The following is a 15,332-nucleotide window of genomic DNA, read 5'->3' as shown; positions in this document are numbered from 1 at the left end:
CTCGGTGGTGGTGGGAAGCGGCTGCTTCTCCCACTCGCCCTGCAAGAGAGATCAGCACCATGAGACCAAGTTGGGGTTTCGGGTACTTGGAGACTCCGTGTTTCTCCCTATGTGTAAAAATGAAATAATCTTTAATATTTGAAGTGTTTTTAGCCCAAACCAGGATGTTTTCTTATGAGACGTTACTAATTATTTGTATTGCAGAAGCACCTACGCATCCCCTTAGTGGCGCAGATGTCTGCGGTGCACCACGTTGCACAAACCCACCACAATCAGGGAGCTTCCACCCCAAAAAGCGTTACCCACCAAATCAGATGGAGACAACTCAAACCAGGGAGTCCCACCGACCCACCGTGCTCTCAGCCCAGCCCTGAAAAACGCTCTCTGCCAGGTATTGGCAGGAAGGTTGGTTGGAGGCAACATTTGCAGCGTGCCAGCATGGATTTCACGTGCAGCTGCTGTGAAACGGGAGGGACGCAGCAGCCTGGATGAGGTGCCGTGGGGCAGAGCCGGGGAAGAGCTGTCACAGCCATCAGGGCTCGAGGTGACCGTGGCCAGGACAAAACCCCCAGCTCCCTGCATGCATGGGGGCACCTTTTCCTGGGGATGCTCCCTGCAAGGAGCAATTTGTCAGAGTCAGACAGTGCCGAGGGCTGAGCCCGCCGGGCAGGATCTAGCTGAGATGTGACGTGTTGGTCCGGGTTAGTGGCCGGGTGAGACGCAGGCAGGGGCTGCGAGGGCGAAGAGGGGCTCAGTCTGGGCTGAGCTCTGGTTTGGCGATGCAACAGTTTGGCTGCCGGCTGTGTGCTCATGTGGAAACGTCAGCAAGAGGCTGAGCTGCAGTGTGAGCAGGAGGAGGGAGGTCTGGAGATGAGAGGTAGAGCCGTGAGTCATCAGCAAGAAGATGAAAGTTGAATTTATGTTTTCAGATGAAATTCCTTGTAGTATGTCAAGCGAAACGGGCCAGAGCCTGCACCGACACCAGGAAAACCCTGGGGAAAGGTGGAGGGGGATGGAGGGACCCTCCCAAAGCACACAGGGAGCGACTGGAGAGGGAACAGCATTGCAGGGAAGCACCAGCTGGAGAAACGACTATTTTCCTGTACCCTTATGGCTTAAGAGAGCAGTTAAGCATGTTTAGGGTGCGCCTGCTCCAGGGCTCGGCCCCAGCCCTGAGCCCATCTGCAGCAGCAGCCTGCCCTGCCGACATGTCCCAAACCCTGCGCTAGCACCTCACCAGCACCCTGCTTTTGGGGTAGATCAAAGGTATTTGGAGCGTCTCAACAGTTGTTGTTTTCAGTGCTTTTGAGTGGAAATCTGAACGTAGAGAGTATAGAGAGTTCACTGTGAGCCCTTGCAGGTGCAGGGGACTCGGGGACAGCGACATCCCTGCAGCCACTCTCAAGTGTTACCTTGAGATTTTGCTCGATAATTAACAGCACTCAGTCCTTCCAGAAATCTCGTCAGGTTTGGGATCGCTGAACTGCAAAAACACAAGCTTAATTAGAAGCTGGTGCTTTTCTCTTGGCAGAAACAGTGTGGAATAAATGAGATGTCTTAAAATTGGGCTCGCTCTGAAAACACCAGCAGAGCAGGAGGGGCAGCTCGGCTCCTTCGCCCTCGCTGCAATGCTCATGACCCACTTTGTGCCGGCATCAGCTCTGCTCCACTCGAGTCTATTCCGAGCCACCCTCCAGACCTCTCTGAAATCAAGAGAGTTGTCTGGGCTGTAATTAAGAGGCTTAATTCATAATTCTGCTGCTGCACAAAACTTCTGCGCCACTTCTGTCCCTGCAGCGGGGCTCTGCATGGCCGAGAGGTGCCGGGTCCCCAGTTCCAGGGAACTGGAAAGGTTTCTGCCCCCTCCAGAGCAGATTTTGCTAAAGGGGTTTTACCGAGGCAGAAAGCTGATGGTCTTCCCTGCAATCAGCTCGGCATCCTCCGGCGCTGTGGTGGATAACACTCGATCCAGAAATAGCGTATCATGTAAGTTTATTACACTGATAAATGGTGTCGGGATCTGATGGTGATAGGGACCATCAGTGGTTTTAAATCTTCATCACCATCATCGCCATGACCATCATCGCTGGGCCTGGTTTTCCTTTAAAGATCTCACAGCCCTTTATTCTTCGCGTTTTGCTGGATCGCTGCATTTGGAGACGGCACAGATGCTGTGCGTAATGAGCTCGCTTTGCTGGGACCTGATGTAATTTGCCAAAATCCTAAAAACCACCTCACATTTCTCCTTGGTTCTGGAGCTAGCCCTGCTTTGATGCCTAGTGAAAGCAGCCTCAAACTCGCTTTATGCAAAGCATCTCCTAATTGAATCTGGCCGAGCACATCCACAGCGGGCTTGTGCCGTATTGTTTTAAGCACCAGGTTTGGGCTGGGCTCAGTGTCCTGCTGACGCCGGGGTTCCCCAGGCAGCTCCAGCTCCCTGCCCTGAGCGCGCCGGGTGCAGCCATGTCCTGAGCACCGGAGACCCGACCCATCTCATCGGTGTCACCCTGCCGCACAGCTCCGCCGAGCTGCTTTTTACCTACGGCCGGGAGTTTTGCTGCGAAGCTTTGGTTGTGAAGCTATACGTACTGGGAACCGGACGGCTGAGGATTTGTTGCAGTGCATCGAGATCGGAGCAAAGCCGTAGAGGGATTTCAGCACGTCTCTGTTGAACGTGTTCCAGGGGACGGAGAAAAACTGCTGTGGGATGGAGACCTGCGGGCACGTGCAGACCTCCTCGTCGTTAAACCTGGGGCAGGAGAAATGCCACACTGAAACGCAGCAGTGCTGTCCCCTCTCAGCGCTGGATGTGTCTAATTCCTCCCTGCCTAAAGCTCGGCCTGGAATGGCTCCGAAGTCGGCGCTGGGAGCAGGGAGAGCCTAGTGCAGCCGGCACCTGCGGGTGAAGATGTGGGGCCAGCCGGACTGCCCGTGAGTAGGACACCCTGTGCAAGGTCAGCATCTCGCCCCTCTCATCGTGGGTGAATGAGCCGCAGCCTGTTTCTCTGGCAGGGACGCTTGGCGTCTGCCTTGGGTTATAAGAAGTAGTTTGCACATAAGCACTTGGCCATGCACTGACTCTTGCTGGGAAGTTCCTCCCTGGGAACGCTCTCCCTTCCCGGCAGTTCTCACTACACAGCCATCCTTAAAGCCCTGGGTTTGGCTGCTTGCTCCGAGGGCAGGGGAGGGCAGGACTGTGCTCCAGCACGCCGCCACGGCTCCTGAAACCTGCATGGCCTGAGTGCCCCTGCGTACCTACTGCCCAGCCAGCGCCTCAAACCCCTCTTTTTAAACTTTTTTCCAGTGTCACTAGCAAAGGGCTCTGCAATGGTCCCTCTCCCCCCAGCACCGCCGTGCAGGGGCTCTGTACCTGTTCACGAGGTTGAAGTATCGGTGCAGGTAGCCTGGATCCACAGCGCTTTTGCACAGCTCCAGCTGCGTCTGGGGATAGTAGTGCACGTAGTTCACGCACATCTCCTCCAGGATGCCAAACCCGCCCTGCGGCACAGAAACAAACGTGCTGGCAGCGGGGTCCGGCTCTGCCCTGCCGGGGCTGCACAGGCAGCGGGGAGGGCAGAGGGGCTGCAAAGGCACAAAGCTCACACCTGTACGTGCACACGTGCACACGCGCATGTGCGCACACACACACACATATATATATACACACACCCCCCCATATATGCACCCCTTCAGATGCATGGGGTCGCCTGCGCTCTGCTCATCTGCCCATCCGCCCTTTATGCAAGGACAGACTTTCAGGCTAGATCGTGTGGTTTACATTAAAATGCAGATTTCCTATAATCCCTCTGCTATATTTAGCTTTGTCCCTGTTGATGGTACCTCTGACAGGCTTCTTTTTTGCTGCCTATGTAAGAAAATAACATGCACTGTCAAAAAATGCCACTTCTCTTTAATTACAATTAATCCCCAGTGGAACAGTTTGTGATGGGAATTGGAGTGACACATGCTACTTCTCAATTAGCACTTTAACATCCCCGCTGCAGGCAGCAGAGCCTTGCGGGCTCGTTTCTTTACCACCCTCCCTCTGGTTTCTGGCTGTGATTCAGCCCGGGTTCATGCAGGTGCCCACTTTGCGGGTGCCCCCAACCCTGGGGTGCAAACACACGCCAGCCCCACGCGGGCAGGTGAGCTCGTCCCCGCACTCACCACGGTGGCTCGGCTCCGGTCCTCCGTGTTGTATGTGCAGGTCGTGATGAGTTCGTCACCCTGGGGGGTTTGAACGCAGACACGCGTAGGTGTGAGAGTGCAGAGTTTCCCCTCTCCGATCAGCAGATTTGGGGATTGGGGAGTTGGTAACATAGCAGATCTCTGCTCTTTGCAGTGGTGCCAGCCCGTGGGCAGCCTGTTTCCCCGCCAGTACTGGCCACGGTGCTGCAGGAGCACTTGCTAAACTTGCATCCCCTGGGGAGATTCCCTAGGGCTGTATCCCAGGGACGGTGTTTCCTGCTTTCCTCACTTTCTAAGAATTTCTGCAGGGCTGAAGCACCTAAAAAAAATGCACTTAGGCAACATTTTGAATTGCCAAACCTGTACCCAACTTGATGGCACAACTGCCTCCCTGCCACGGTTGGTGCCGGGGCCCGCGGGGACGCCCCAGAGCACAGCCCTGGGTATGGTTTCAATAGGTGCTGAGGCTTTTGAGCAGCCTCCTGGGGCACGAGGGTTCCTGCAGGTGCCCTCAGCTTTGCAGCCGGGTCCTTCCTCAGCCGTACAGCCTTGGGGGACACTCAGCCTCTGTTTTACCACCTACTCCTATCACATTCACTGCCGAATCTCTTCTCTCCTTCCATCAAGTAAGGAGAGAGGGGGCACCTCCAGTGCATGCACGGTTCAGCCTCACACCCCCAAGGAGGCCCCCTCTGCTAGAGGAAGCCCAATTAAATTAGATGCTTAATTTAGCTCCTGGCACGGTTCGGTTGCCCACGCACCAGTTTTGTGCCATATGAGACGGGCCCTGGCGTCTCCAGGGCATCTGCACAGGGGTGGCAGATACGACCTGGGGAGCACGGGGAGTGTGTCCTCCTGCAGCCCCCCCCCAGGAGGTCCCAGATGGCAGCGGGTGCCTGTGCGTGGGCAGGGGCTGCCAGTGGCAGAGGGAATGAGGTGGTGTAAAGGAGCTGGGGTCTCAGGGCTGCGGGGTCAGGGGAAGGTCTTGCACTATTTGGAAAGCCACCACAGTTTTTAGAGCCACTCACTGGAAGAACTGCAACCACCTCCTTCAGCATGCGGATCTCCTGGGAGGGAAGGAAAGGGGCCGTATCAGAGCAACGCCGTGGTGCTGTGCCCAGGGTGCGGATCTCCTGGGAGGGAAGGAAAGGGGACGCATCAGAGCAACGCTGTGGTGCTGTGCCCAGGGCAGCCCCACGGGTGATGCCCAGCCGGGCCCCCCCGCTGCCCCTGCATACCCCTGTACCTGGAAGTGAGGGCTGTAGTGACCGTCGGCGTTCACGACCTGCCGCTCTCTCCCGTCCCGGGACAGCACTGTCACCACTTTTCTTCCTGCCAGGTGAGTGTGGAGCTGGGAGGCGAAGATGCGGATGCCGGCAGCGGGCAGAGCCTGGGGGAAGGACGGCTCAAGCCTCCGTACCCGACCCCATCCCTCTCCCTGCCCGCGCACCCCCTTGCTGCGTGCTCGGGACCGGCTGTCCCTGCACTGGCTCCCACATGGGGGTTTGGGGATTGCGGTGCCCTTGGGGCAGCGTAGAAGTGAGCTCCCTGCAGAGGGACAGACGCTCGGTCTGCTGTCAAATCCAATTTATGCACTGCTGTGCCCTAAGTCATCAGGAGCAGCACGCTGCTTGCTTCCTTGCATTCGTTGGCAGTGGCACAAATGGTTCCTTTTGGGTAGGCGCTACAAAACCGTCCACTAAAACTTCCTTGAGAGCAAGGTGGGCAATTTGGAAACATACTTAAGGGAGCTCTTGGCGAGCTCCTTGAAAGCAGAGGCCAATCTTCCCATCTCCGTGGGGGAAAGCACCGCTGGGGCACAGTCAGCTTGTCAGTAAGTTTTATGGGAATGGTACCCCGGGGAGCCGGAGCAGATGGCTCCCCAGGAGAGCTGCTTCGAGGGAGATTCAGGCATCCCAACCAGCTGCTCACTGTTTGTTGTACACAGCAGATTTTTTTCTTTCCAGCACAATCTCATGGTAAGTGGTTTGGGGAGTTTAAAACTGGGAATTGGGAGCCTGAAGCTCGGTGCTGTATCACTGCTGCCTTGGAAAAGCCATTTGCAACCTCTCTTCTCCGAGCCAAAGCCAGGGCGGAGAGGACAGGCACTCACCAGCTGGGTGCATTTGTCGGTGCAGTACCCTGTGAGGATGAAGGCATCCTCACCCGGGGGAATGGCCATCACCGGCGTGTAGACCAAGCCCAGCTCCATGATGCCAGCATCGTAGCGTCGCAGGGTGGCCGTGTAGTAGAGGCGGATTCCCGAGGAGTCGCGCCGACCTGGCAGGCAAGAGGACGAGGCTGCAAGTCACCGCGGGAGAAGTGACGGCTGCCGGGACAAGGTCAGGCATGAAAAATGATGCTGTGCTACAGTGGGGAGAGGCGTGCCGGCCTCTCGCTCGCAGCTTTCTTCCTGTGTGCAGTTCTTATTCGTTTTAAATCCCAGATATTTTCATGCAAATCTTTACTGAGTGGTCCCAGACACGTGTCTGGTCCCCTAGAGAGGTCACCAACCTGAGGTTGAGTTGCTCCCAAGAGAGGTAAGGAGTACCTTTGGAGAGCCCAAAGCAGAAGGACAGATCATGGGATGCTTTGGAGAACTCCCTCAGAAATATGCCTTATTGCATCTTCTTTGACTGATGCATCCAAAGAACTAAGGCCACGGTGTTACTGGGGGCCTGACAGGAGGAGAAATGCCTATGGAGCAAGTACTCCTTGCATTTGGAAATTTTCTGGTCTTTCTTGCATTTGAGATTGCTCCATTTACCACCTGCTCCCCCCGCCCCCCAGTGCCCAAACACAGCTGGTGGGAACTGGAGAAGACCCTGTGCCCATGACGTGCCCTGGCATATGCTGACCACGGGACAGGCAGAGGCAGCAGCAAGCTCTGCTGAGATGCAAAGCCAAGCTCTGGCTCCCATTCACCACCCAGCTTTGCGAGCAAAGGGAAAGGGCAGGTTCAGTAGGTCAGAAGGGGTTCAGGCTGGCTTTGAACCCCCTGTCTCTGGGCTGGAACCCACCCAGGGATAAGAATAACAGGGGAGACACTATTGGTTAACATGCAAAAACAGATAAATTATGAAAGACATGAGCTCTGTATTTATAGACGTGTTTCTTCTCGAGTTGCCGAATGTGCTATGATTGATCTACAGTACATATGCTCTGGTCTCCTAAAAATATACTTGGTTAGTCAAGAAGCTACTTGTTTTTATGCAAATGAAGAAACTGGGTTGTTTGGAATCCTTTTTTTTTTTAAATGTGTCTCCTGACAATGTTATTGAAGCAGGAGTACCATTAAAACAACATCTAAATTTCCCCATCCTCAGCCAGGCTGGTGCTGTCTCTCTGGTGACTTCGGCACTGCTGTTGCTCTTGGCCCTGAGCTCAGACCCACCACCACCACCTTGCACAGAAATTGGGGGCACACCCTGTGACAGCCCAGCTAAATAATGGTGTTGCCTTGGACCATTGCCCTGTAGGAACGACGTGCAGGGGCGGCTTTCTGCCCGGGGGGCTGCAGGTTCAGCCAGGCTCCCTTCCCTGAGCATCCCTCCCCATCGCTGGGCATGCACGAGGACGGGGTCCAGCCTCCGTTGAGAATGACTTTGCTGAGACCAGAAAGGCAGCAGCATGGTGGGGATTTAATGTATTCCTCCCGCTAAGACAGATCTGGACCACGAGGTCTCCAGAAAGTTGCAAACAGGGCTACGATTTTGGCCAAGTTTTCTTCTGAAAGAGCCCTCCCCGTCAGGGTGGCAGTCCCTGGCGTTTACCCAGCTCTCCTGCCACTGCCTCACTGGGGAGGCACTGGGCATCGCCATGTGCCCACTCACCTTTGAACACCAGGGGATTGTGGTAATGAATCTCCAGGCGCAAATATCTGGAGGAGCCCGGGCCACCAAAAGCAAGACCTGCTTCTTCAGGGTAGTAGAAAGCCTGGAAGCAGAGGGAGGGTGTTAGGGGAGCAGTGGGGTGACTTTCCTGGCAACAAGGCTGAAAAGGCTAAGGGAAACGTCTGGGCATAATCCTGACCCCCACCGTGGGCTGAGGGACATGACTTGTGCTCTTGGTTGTGCTCAGTGAGCTGGTCTTGCTTCCAAAGGCTTCTCGCATGCCGGCATGCACATACAATGTCATAACCACTGAGTAGCGGCATCACACCGATTTACGGTGCCGAGGAGGTGGGCTGGGGTGAGGTGGAAAATCAGACACATCTGGGGGGAGGATGGGGAGCTCAGACAGGGCTGGACACAAATCCCAGCAGAGACTGGGATTGGAGCAGCCCACACTGGGAGGGTTCAGATGCCCATTCCTGCAAGAAGGGATCAAGAAGGGTTGGGTGAGAGCAGGAAAGCGTCCAGGAGCAAAGCTTTCACCCAGGGTGGTGGGTCCCATCTTGCACCCACCTGTGCTCCCATGGCCCATGCGGCAAGCACGTGCCTGCAGTAGTTAAGCCGGTCTGGCTTCATCTTGGAGTCGCAGGGCCCGTTGTAATGGGGGAAGCTATCGAACTCGGCAGCACACTGGAAGACTTCCATGTGGTGGACCAGGGCCTCATTGCCCGCCGTGATCACTGGCTCGTACTGCAAAGCAGTGTCAAAGAAGGAGGACACATTAAGACTGTTTGCCGAGAGCCCATCCCCAGGGGCTGCTGTCTGTGCAGGATCCACAAGGAGCCCAAGGCAGGTATGTCTGCTATCCGTTACTGAATGGGAGACAGTTTCTGCCGCGTGATGGGGAGGGAAGGTTGCTCTGGGTATGAGGCACCAATGGCCAAGAGCTCTTGGTTGGCTTTGGGACCAACCCAGAGTCCACCAGAACCCATAGAGAAACATCTCATCCCTTCTCCAGCGACAGATGCATCTGATCAGCAGATGATCTTGGTCTGCTTTGTGATGACTGAGTCCTTTGCCAGTTTTGGAGGTCTGAGGTGACCCTGGGGACATTGCTTTTTCCTAAAGAGGGTCCTGCCCACATTGCAGTAGCTCTGCCTGCAGCTATTGGGTTTCATTTCTAGCCAACAGCTGCTTGGGGCACGGGGAGTGGGATTTGGGGTAGAAAGAGTGACTTCAAATAAGCCTGACGAATGGCTCTGGCTAAAAGCGCCAGCTGTAGAAATGATCTGCAGCAGCGGGAAGGTATCAGGAGTTACGCACTTTTTACTTACACACAGATGATTCATTTCACACCATCTGTTGGAGAGAAAATCCTCCTTCTGAGTTTTCTTTTGCAACGCCGTCTCTCCCCTATAAATCACTAAGCACTCGCTTTGGCTCGTGTGTCGAGGTTTTCCCTCTCCCTGTTGTGTGGTTTTGACTCTGGGTGTGCCAGGTCATCTGCCGAGCCACCTCCGCGCCTGCCGGGGCGATGCTCTCCCAGCAGCTCGTGACGGGCAGTCAGACCGGCGTTACGCCTGCCTTTCCCCGGCACTAAGCTGCCTGCAGGTTTCTGCCTCTCCTATGGGGGAGGTGACCCAAGCATGTGCAACACGTCTGGGCCATGCACACAAGTCGCATTTATGTCTGTAACCCCTTTTTTTTTTTTTTTTTTTTTGAGTATGCCTAATCTGGAGTATGCCAGTTCATATCCTGGCTCGCTCTGCCCTGCTCTCGCCAGCCCTGTTCCTTTGTTTCCCATGTTTATATATTCCTCGTGGTTCATTGTGTGCCATAATCCTGCCACGGGTCTGTCCTTGATGGCTACAGCTCTGCCTTCTGCAGGGGGTCAGCTCTGAACCTGCCCTGCTACTTGCTCCATGTGCCAGGTGGAAAGTCACCACCCTGCCACCTCCTGCTGAGAAACTTCTGATTTGGGGTTCTCTAGGAGACATGAGGGTGCTACTGGCTGGTGGGATGGCTCTGGGAGATGTTTTGGTACCATGCTGGGGAAGATGTATGGGTCTGAAAGCCTCCCTGTGGAAGGACAGGGGAGAGGTGGACTTTGCAGAATGGCTGAACGTGAACGCGATTGCTGATCTGCACCAGGGAAAGCAACCCTCTTCTCCTGCCTCTTACCATGATAATGTGATGTTTGGGGAAGCTGTCTGGGAGCTCTGCCATGTAACACCAGTAGGTTGTCTCCTGGCTGGGAATGACAACGTCAGGGGCCACTATCTCCATGGTCTTCATGTCGCTGGGCAGTTCAGGGATGGTGATGTTGGGCTTTAGCAGCTGCACCCTCTGCAGTCCCCTGTGGATGGCAGAGATGTTGATGGCTTGGAGGGAATGGACCGGTTTCTCCAGGATCCCATAGATAAGGTGCACGGTGCCATCCTGAAGCGAGAGCAAAATATATCAGGTAGTTTTTCATGCAGGAATGTGAACTGCATGGACTATTAGCACCAGTATTGGTGGCATGAGTCCAGGAACGGGCCTTTTGACCCACCCCGAGATGGGAAGCCACCCTGGCTTCACCAGTAGCTCACTTTGCTGGGCTGTCCTGGAAAGACTGCAGATTTCGGGGCACTTCTTTGGCTGACGTGATCACAGAGGGTTCCCTACCAGTTGGGAGAGTCTGAAAAGTTTTCCCTAGATGGCATCAGTTTTAAACTTAAGTAGTTAATACTATTGCCCTCACACCTCTCGCCTGCCCATAAGGGTAACATCTCTCTGCTTCTTCAGAGCCCCTCATCCCTCCTGACCTCCAGGCTGGGATGGCCACGTCGGTTCAGGACTCATCCCACCCTGAACCCTGGTCCTGGCAATGGCCATGGGCAGCAGCCTAGGGAGGAACAGCAGAAAAACTTCACCCTGAAATCCTCCCTTTCTCCCAACTTCTGTTGGGGGAGTACCATGAGAAGTTCTGCTGAAAGTCTACTGCAAGCAAGGACGGTGCTGCTGAACCCAGTAAGCTCTGGACAGGAGGTAAGGAAGAAAGGAAGAGAGAATAATTTTCTCTTAAAGGATCAGAGAATAAAGACCTGCAAGTCTTTTCCCGGTTCACACACAGATTTTTTTTTTCCTCCAGGGCTCTCCATGTTTTGACAGACAGTAGACGTTTCTTACCACAAGACAAGCTTTTGAAAACTAGCAACAAAAATTCAACGATGTTCTATGCCTACGTTGGCTTTAAAATATCCTGCCCACCAAAGGCTTTCATCTGAAATGAGCCTGGTGCTGATTCCTGCCCACACCCGGGGTCCGTGGCTGAGACCCTGAAGCTCTTCGACATCCCCCCAGGGAACATTTCCCCCAAATCCTGTCTCGTGGGGGAGCGGTGAATACAGACCAGGAGAGACTCCACTAAATCACACACAAGCACACCGCAGCGGCTCTATTTGCCGTCCCTTTGCTCTGGCTCCTGCCAAAACCCTCCTCTTTGCAGCCCGTTGAACAACACCAACACCTCTTAGTAACACTCCAAACAGTTGGCTCCAGACTGCAAAACGGAGTGATGCAGGAGGGTACTTATATAGACCTAACACATGCTTAACAGGACCGGATGATGCAAACGAGCTAAAATCTACACTTTATACAGGTTTATAAGGGGTTGTAAATAGATCGTGCCAAACATTACTCATGTCCCAGGGCTGACATCTGTAGCACGCTTCCTTTCTACCCTAGACAGCACAAACGCCTGATGCTGTCCCCAAAACAAAACACTGGTCAGGTATAACCATGCAGGTTGGGGTTTAGAGCTCTGCCCCAGGGCTGGGACGGGGCCGGGGAGTGCTATAGCGGGGTGAGGGCGATGCCGTACCTCTATAAGGTAGTCCTTGGGGTCACAGGTGCTGAAGGCTCTTCTGAAGAGGAGGTAGAGCCCCTCGGGAGCCCTCCGAGCCCCGAGGAGCTGGTAGTCCTGCTGTGAGTCCATGTGGAGCTGCCCCTTGGCATCGCTCCAGGCATCCTGCGGGAGGAAGAGCACCCCGCTAAGCCAGGAGGCTCCACTGGCCCCGCTCAGCCTGAGGAGCCCACGGCGGTGACCTCCAGCGGTACCGCGGGTCGTGAGGTCCTCCTTCTGTTCACCCTCTGGTCGGTTCACCCTCCCAGAGGTGGAGGGAGCCTGTGTTTTGGTTGCCCCACGCCGCCCTCCGGCAGCCCACGGGCAGAGCCGTGCCAGCGTGGCCCCTGCCATGAGACCCTTGGTGCTCGGCACAGGCAGACCTGTGAAATAAGTGACCCAGCATTAATAGTCTGCAGAAAGACCTTTACAAGTTGAGATGTGACGGGGGGAAAGGAGGCGGGGGGAGGAAAGCCCGCAGGGACACATGAAGGTGTTGCATCGGTCTGTGCTGTGTTCTGGGTGTATTTGGCTGGGGGGGACATTCTGGGGGGGGTAATGCGCTCTCCAATACCCTTGCCACAAACCAGCTGCTTGCAATTTAAGATCAGACCCGTGCTGGGCTGTAGCGTCAGCCCGAGGAATCGCTATCCTTCTTCAAAATCCTTAATTTGTTGTGACCAGATTGTTTCGGCAGGCCAGCAAGGCCTCCCAAAAACTGCTCGCTGTTGACGATGGTGACAAAGCCACACCGAGAAGCAAAGCAGTAGGTTACTCCTGTGCTTAAGGATTTGAAGGTTTGGTGTATAAAAACCTGCAATAATTTGGATTTGAACAGTGTTGTTTTCTTGGTCTTTTGCATCTCCCACTGATATCTTTTGTTTACTGAGAAAAGGCACCTAAGAAGTACCTTGCTGTACGTACACAAGTGGCACCGGTTCGCTTATCTTGGGGCAAAAACCATAAGAAAAAGAATAAAGCATCTTGGCATCGCTTCAGCCAGAAGTATAGAGTGATATTTCGAGAACATACTGTCCTTAGAGGGGGAGAGTAAAATCAGCTACATGAAACTAGCATGACATTTGTTGTCATAGGAGTATGGTGTGCAAATTAATCTCGTAGTACATGGGGGGGTTAGCAATTTTGGGTCTTTTTAACAGCTGACATACTTATCCAGAAGAAACGCTGCTGGGAGAGAGAAACCAGGACTGGAGAGATTTATAGAAATCTCCTTGCAGGATGCTGTACAGCACCAGCTGAGAGAGAAAGCCCAAATGCTGCCCGGTGTTTAATTCAGCGCTGTTTGTCTTTCGGTGAGCACATGAAGACAGATTAGAAATGATCCTTTATGTTTTTTTAACATGATGCTGTGAAATACTGTAGCACTCGGGCCACCACACATCCTGAATGGCTGGTAATTAGCAGAAAAACAGTACAGATAATAGGCCCTCCTTTTCATCCTCTCATTACACTGCAGATCACATTGCATCTGATTGTGAAAGAATGTATTTTATGGTTAGTTTGAAGTAAGCAGAGAGGTAAAATTTAACTTACTGGAAAGCCTCACATGGGGAAAAATGTGCATTGCTTTCTGCAGCCAAGCGCAATTGCAATAAGCCTAACGTGGTGGTCTGGGGATAGGTAGCTGCCGGAGAGCACAGGGGTAGTTACTGTAACTGCAGCCCCGGCGGGAAGACAAACCAAACAAGAACCTGGACAAACGGACTGTGTCAGAAAGGACAGTAATTCGCAGTAGCAAAATCAAACAGCAAAATTAGAAATTAGTGTCCCCCCCCCCATCTGCTACCACGAGGTGTACTGCCTAAATACATTTGCATGTTTAATTTCTGATAACACCGCGCCGCGGGCAGGCAGCTGTCAGGTTGTGTTTTCCTGTGTCCTGTTGATCTCCGCAATAGCGTCGAACGCGACTCGCAGCTGGGTTGTTGGTGCTGGCAGGAGCAGCCTTTCTGGCTGATAACTTTTGCGCTGTCTCAAAGTCATTAACGGGAGCTGCAGTTAATTTTTAATGTGACTGACAGCAGCGCACAAGTGAACCGAGCTGTTGACGCATCCTGCGTGTGTGTGTGTGTGTGTGTGTGAGTGTGAGCTGGTCTGTACAACCACCTGTTGGAGCTCTTTGCAGCTAAGCATAGCTGAGACATCCAGGTTTTGGTTCCACTCAGCCTTACTGATGTGCTGCTGTATTTATTCTTTTCTCTTTGGGTTTAAGATCCTATGCCAAACCCATAGTGTAGGCCTGACCTGTGGCTCCGTCTGGGATAAAAACCCCCAAGCCCTTTTGGACCCTTTCCACCTGCGCAGCGGGAGCGGTTCAGCGTGCGCTGTGCCCTGGACCAGCCTCACTCTTTCAAACCACCAGCCAGATTCACCCGTGGGGAGGTAACCCCAAAAGCAGCCATGCAAACACACAAGGGACTCACCCCAAAATAGGAATTGTGCCCGTCGCTCCAGAGCACAGCCAGGTCCGCGTTCTCGAACTCGCCCCTGTCCGACATCCCGAAGAGGAGCCCGAACTGCAGGTCCCTGATGAGGAGCTGGAAATGCACGGCTTGCTCGGGATAGCTGATGTTCCAGGAGAGCTCGAGCAGCCCCTGGGGATCGAGGGGCACCTTGTAGGGAAAATCACTCCCGCGGGGCGCCGAGCCCTGCAGGGCCACCACCAAGATGACCAGGAACACCGCGATCATGGTGAAGTACATGGATGCCACTTCCCGCAGCTTGAAGCTGGGGCAGGGGCAGGGCTTGCTCCCAGAGGTCTGCATGCTGGGCAGGACGGAACCCGCATGCCTGGCTTTGCCCATTTATGCGCTGGCCCTCCTGGGCAAGCCGGGTAAGTGATACTCTTTAATTGCATTTGGTTGTTGGGAAATTGGATTGTTGTATTGACCCCCCCCACCTCCTGGCCAAACACTTGTCATTCATGCATTTGGTTGTTGGGAAATTGGATTGTTGTATTGACCCCCCCACCTCCTGGCCAAACACTTGTCATTCGCTGCCTCCCCTTAATTGGCTCTAATTGCACATGGACTTTATCAATAGCAATTGAATTCGACTGGGCTGATGTTATTCACTCTTAAATCTTCCTTAGTGGCTGGAAAGGGCTGTTTACTCAGCAAGCTGCTCTTGCTGAGCCCTGTGTGGACACGCTCTGCCCTGCTTGCGGTGCCTCTCGCCCAGCTCTGCAGGGCGAAAGCTCCAGGATAGCCCCAGGAGCAATCTCAGCCACAGCCTCCCATGTCCCCCAGCCTGGGATCACTTATCACCCAAAAGGTAGCCAGACTAGGGGGGATCAAGTCCCAGGGCCATCTGCCTGACGGACACAGAGTCCTGGTTCCGCTCCCTGCCCACGCTCTGCTGGGTGGAGGTCAGGGTATCACTGTGTGCATCCCCGTTTTCTTTTT

The 15,332-nt window shown here is 54.2% G+C and overlaps 1 protein-coding gene across 1 annotated transcript; it reads right to left on the bottom strand.

Annotated features, from left to right (window-relative positions):
* Nucleotides 1-2,535: 2,535 nt before the first annotated feature.
* Nucleotides 2,536-14,693, bottom strand: DBH (dopamine beta-hydroxylase). The gene is made up of 11 exons (XM_019474072.1): nucleotides 14,352-14,693; nucleotides 11,887-12,033; nucleotides 10,203-10,460; nucleotides 8,595-8,771; nucleotides 8,022-8,124; nucleotides 6,302-6,468; nucleotides 5,435-5,578; nucleotides 5,217-5,255; nucleotides 4,168-4,227; nucleotides 3,371-3,498; nucleotides 2,536-2,749 (listed from the first exon to the last, which is right to left on the bottom strand). Exons 1-11 carry the CDS (start codon nucleotides 14,691-14,693, stop codon nucleotides 2,536-2,538), a joined length of 1,779 nt encoding a protein of 592 aa, XP_019329617.1.
* Between the last annotated feature and the right edge of the window lie 639 nt (nucleotides 14,694-15,332).

This window comes from Aptenodytes forsteri, unplaced genomic scaffold (genome assembly GCF_000699145.1).
Source record: "Aptenodytes forsteri isolate BGI_AS27 unplaced genomic scaffold, ASM69914v1 Scaffold136, whole genome shotgun sequence".
Lineage (NCBI taxonomy): Eukaryota > Metazoa > Chordata > Aves > Sphenisciformes > Spheniscidae > Aptenodytes > Aptenodytes forsteri.
This window is presented reverse-complemented; position numbering and strand designations above follow the sequence as displayed.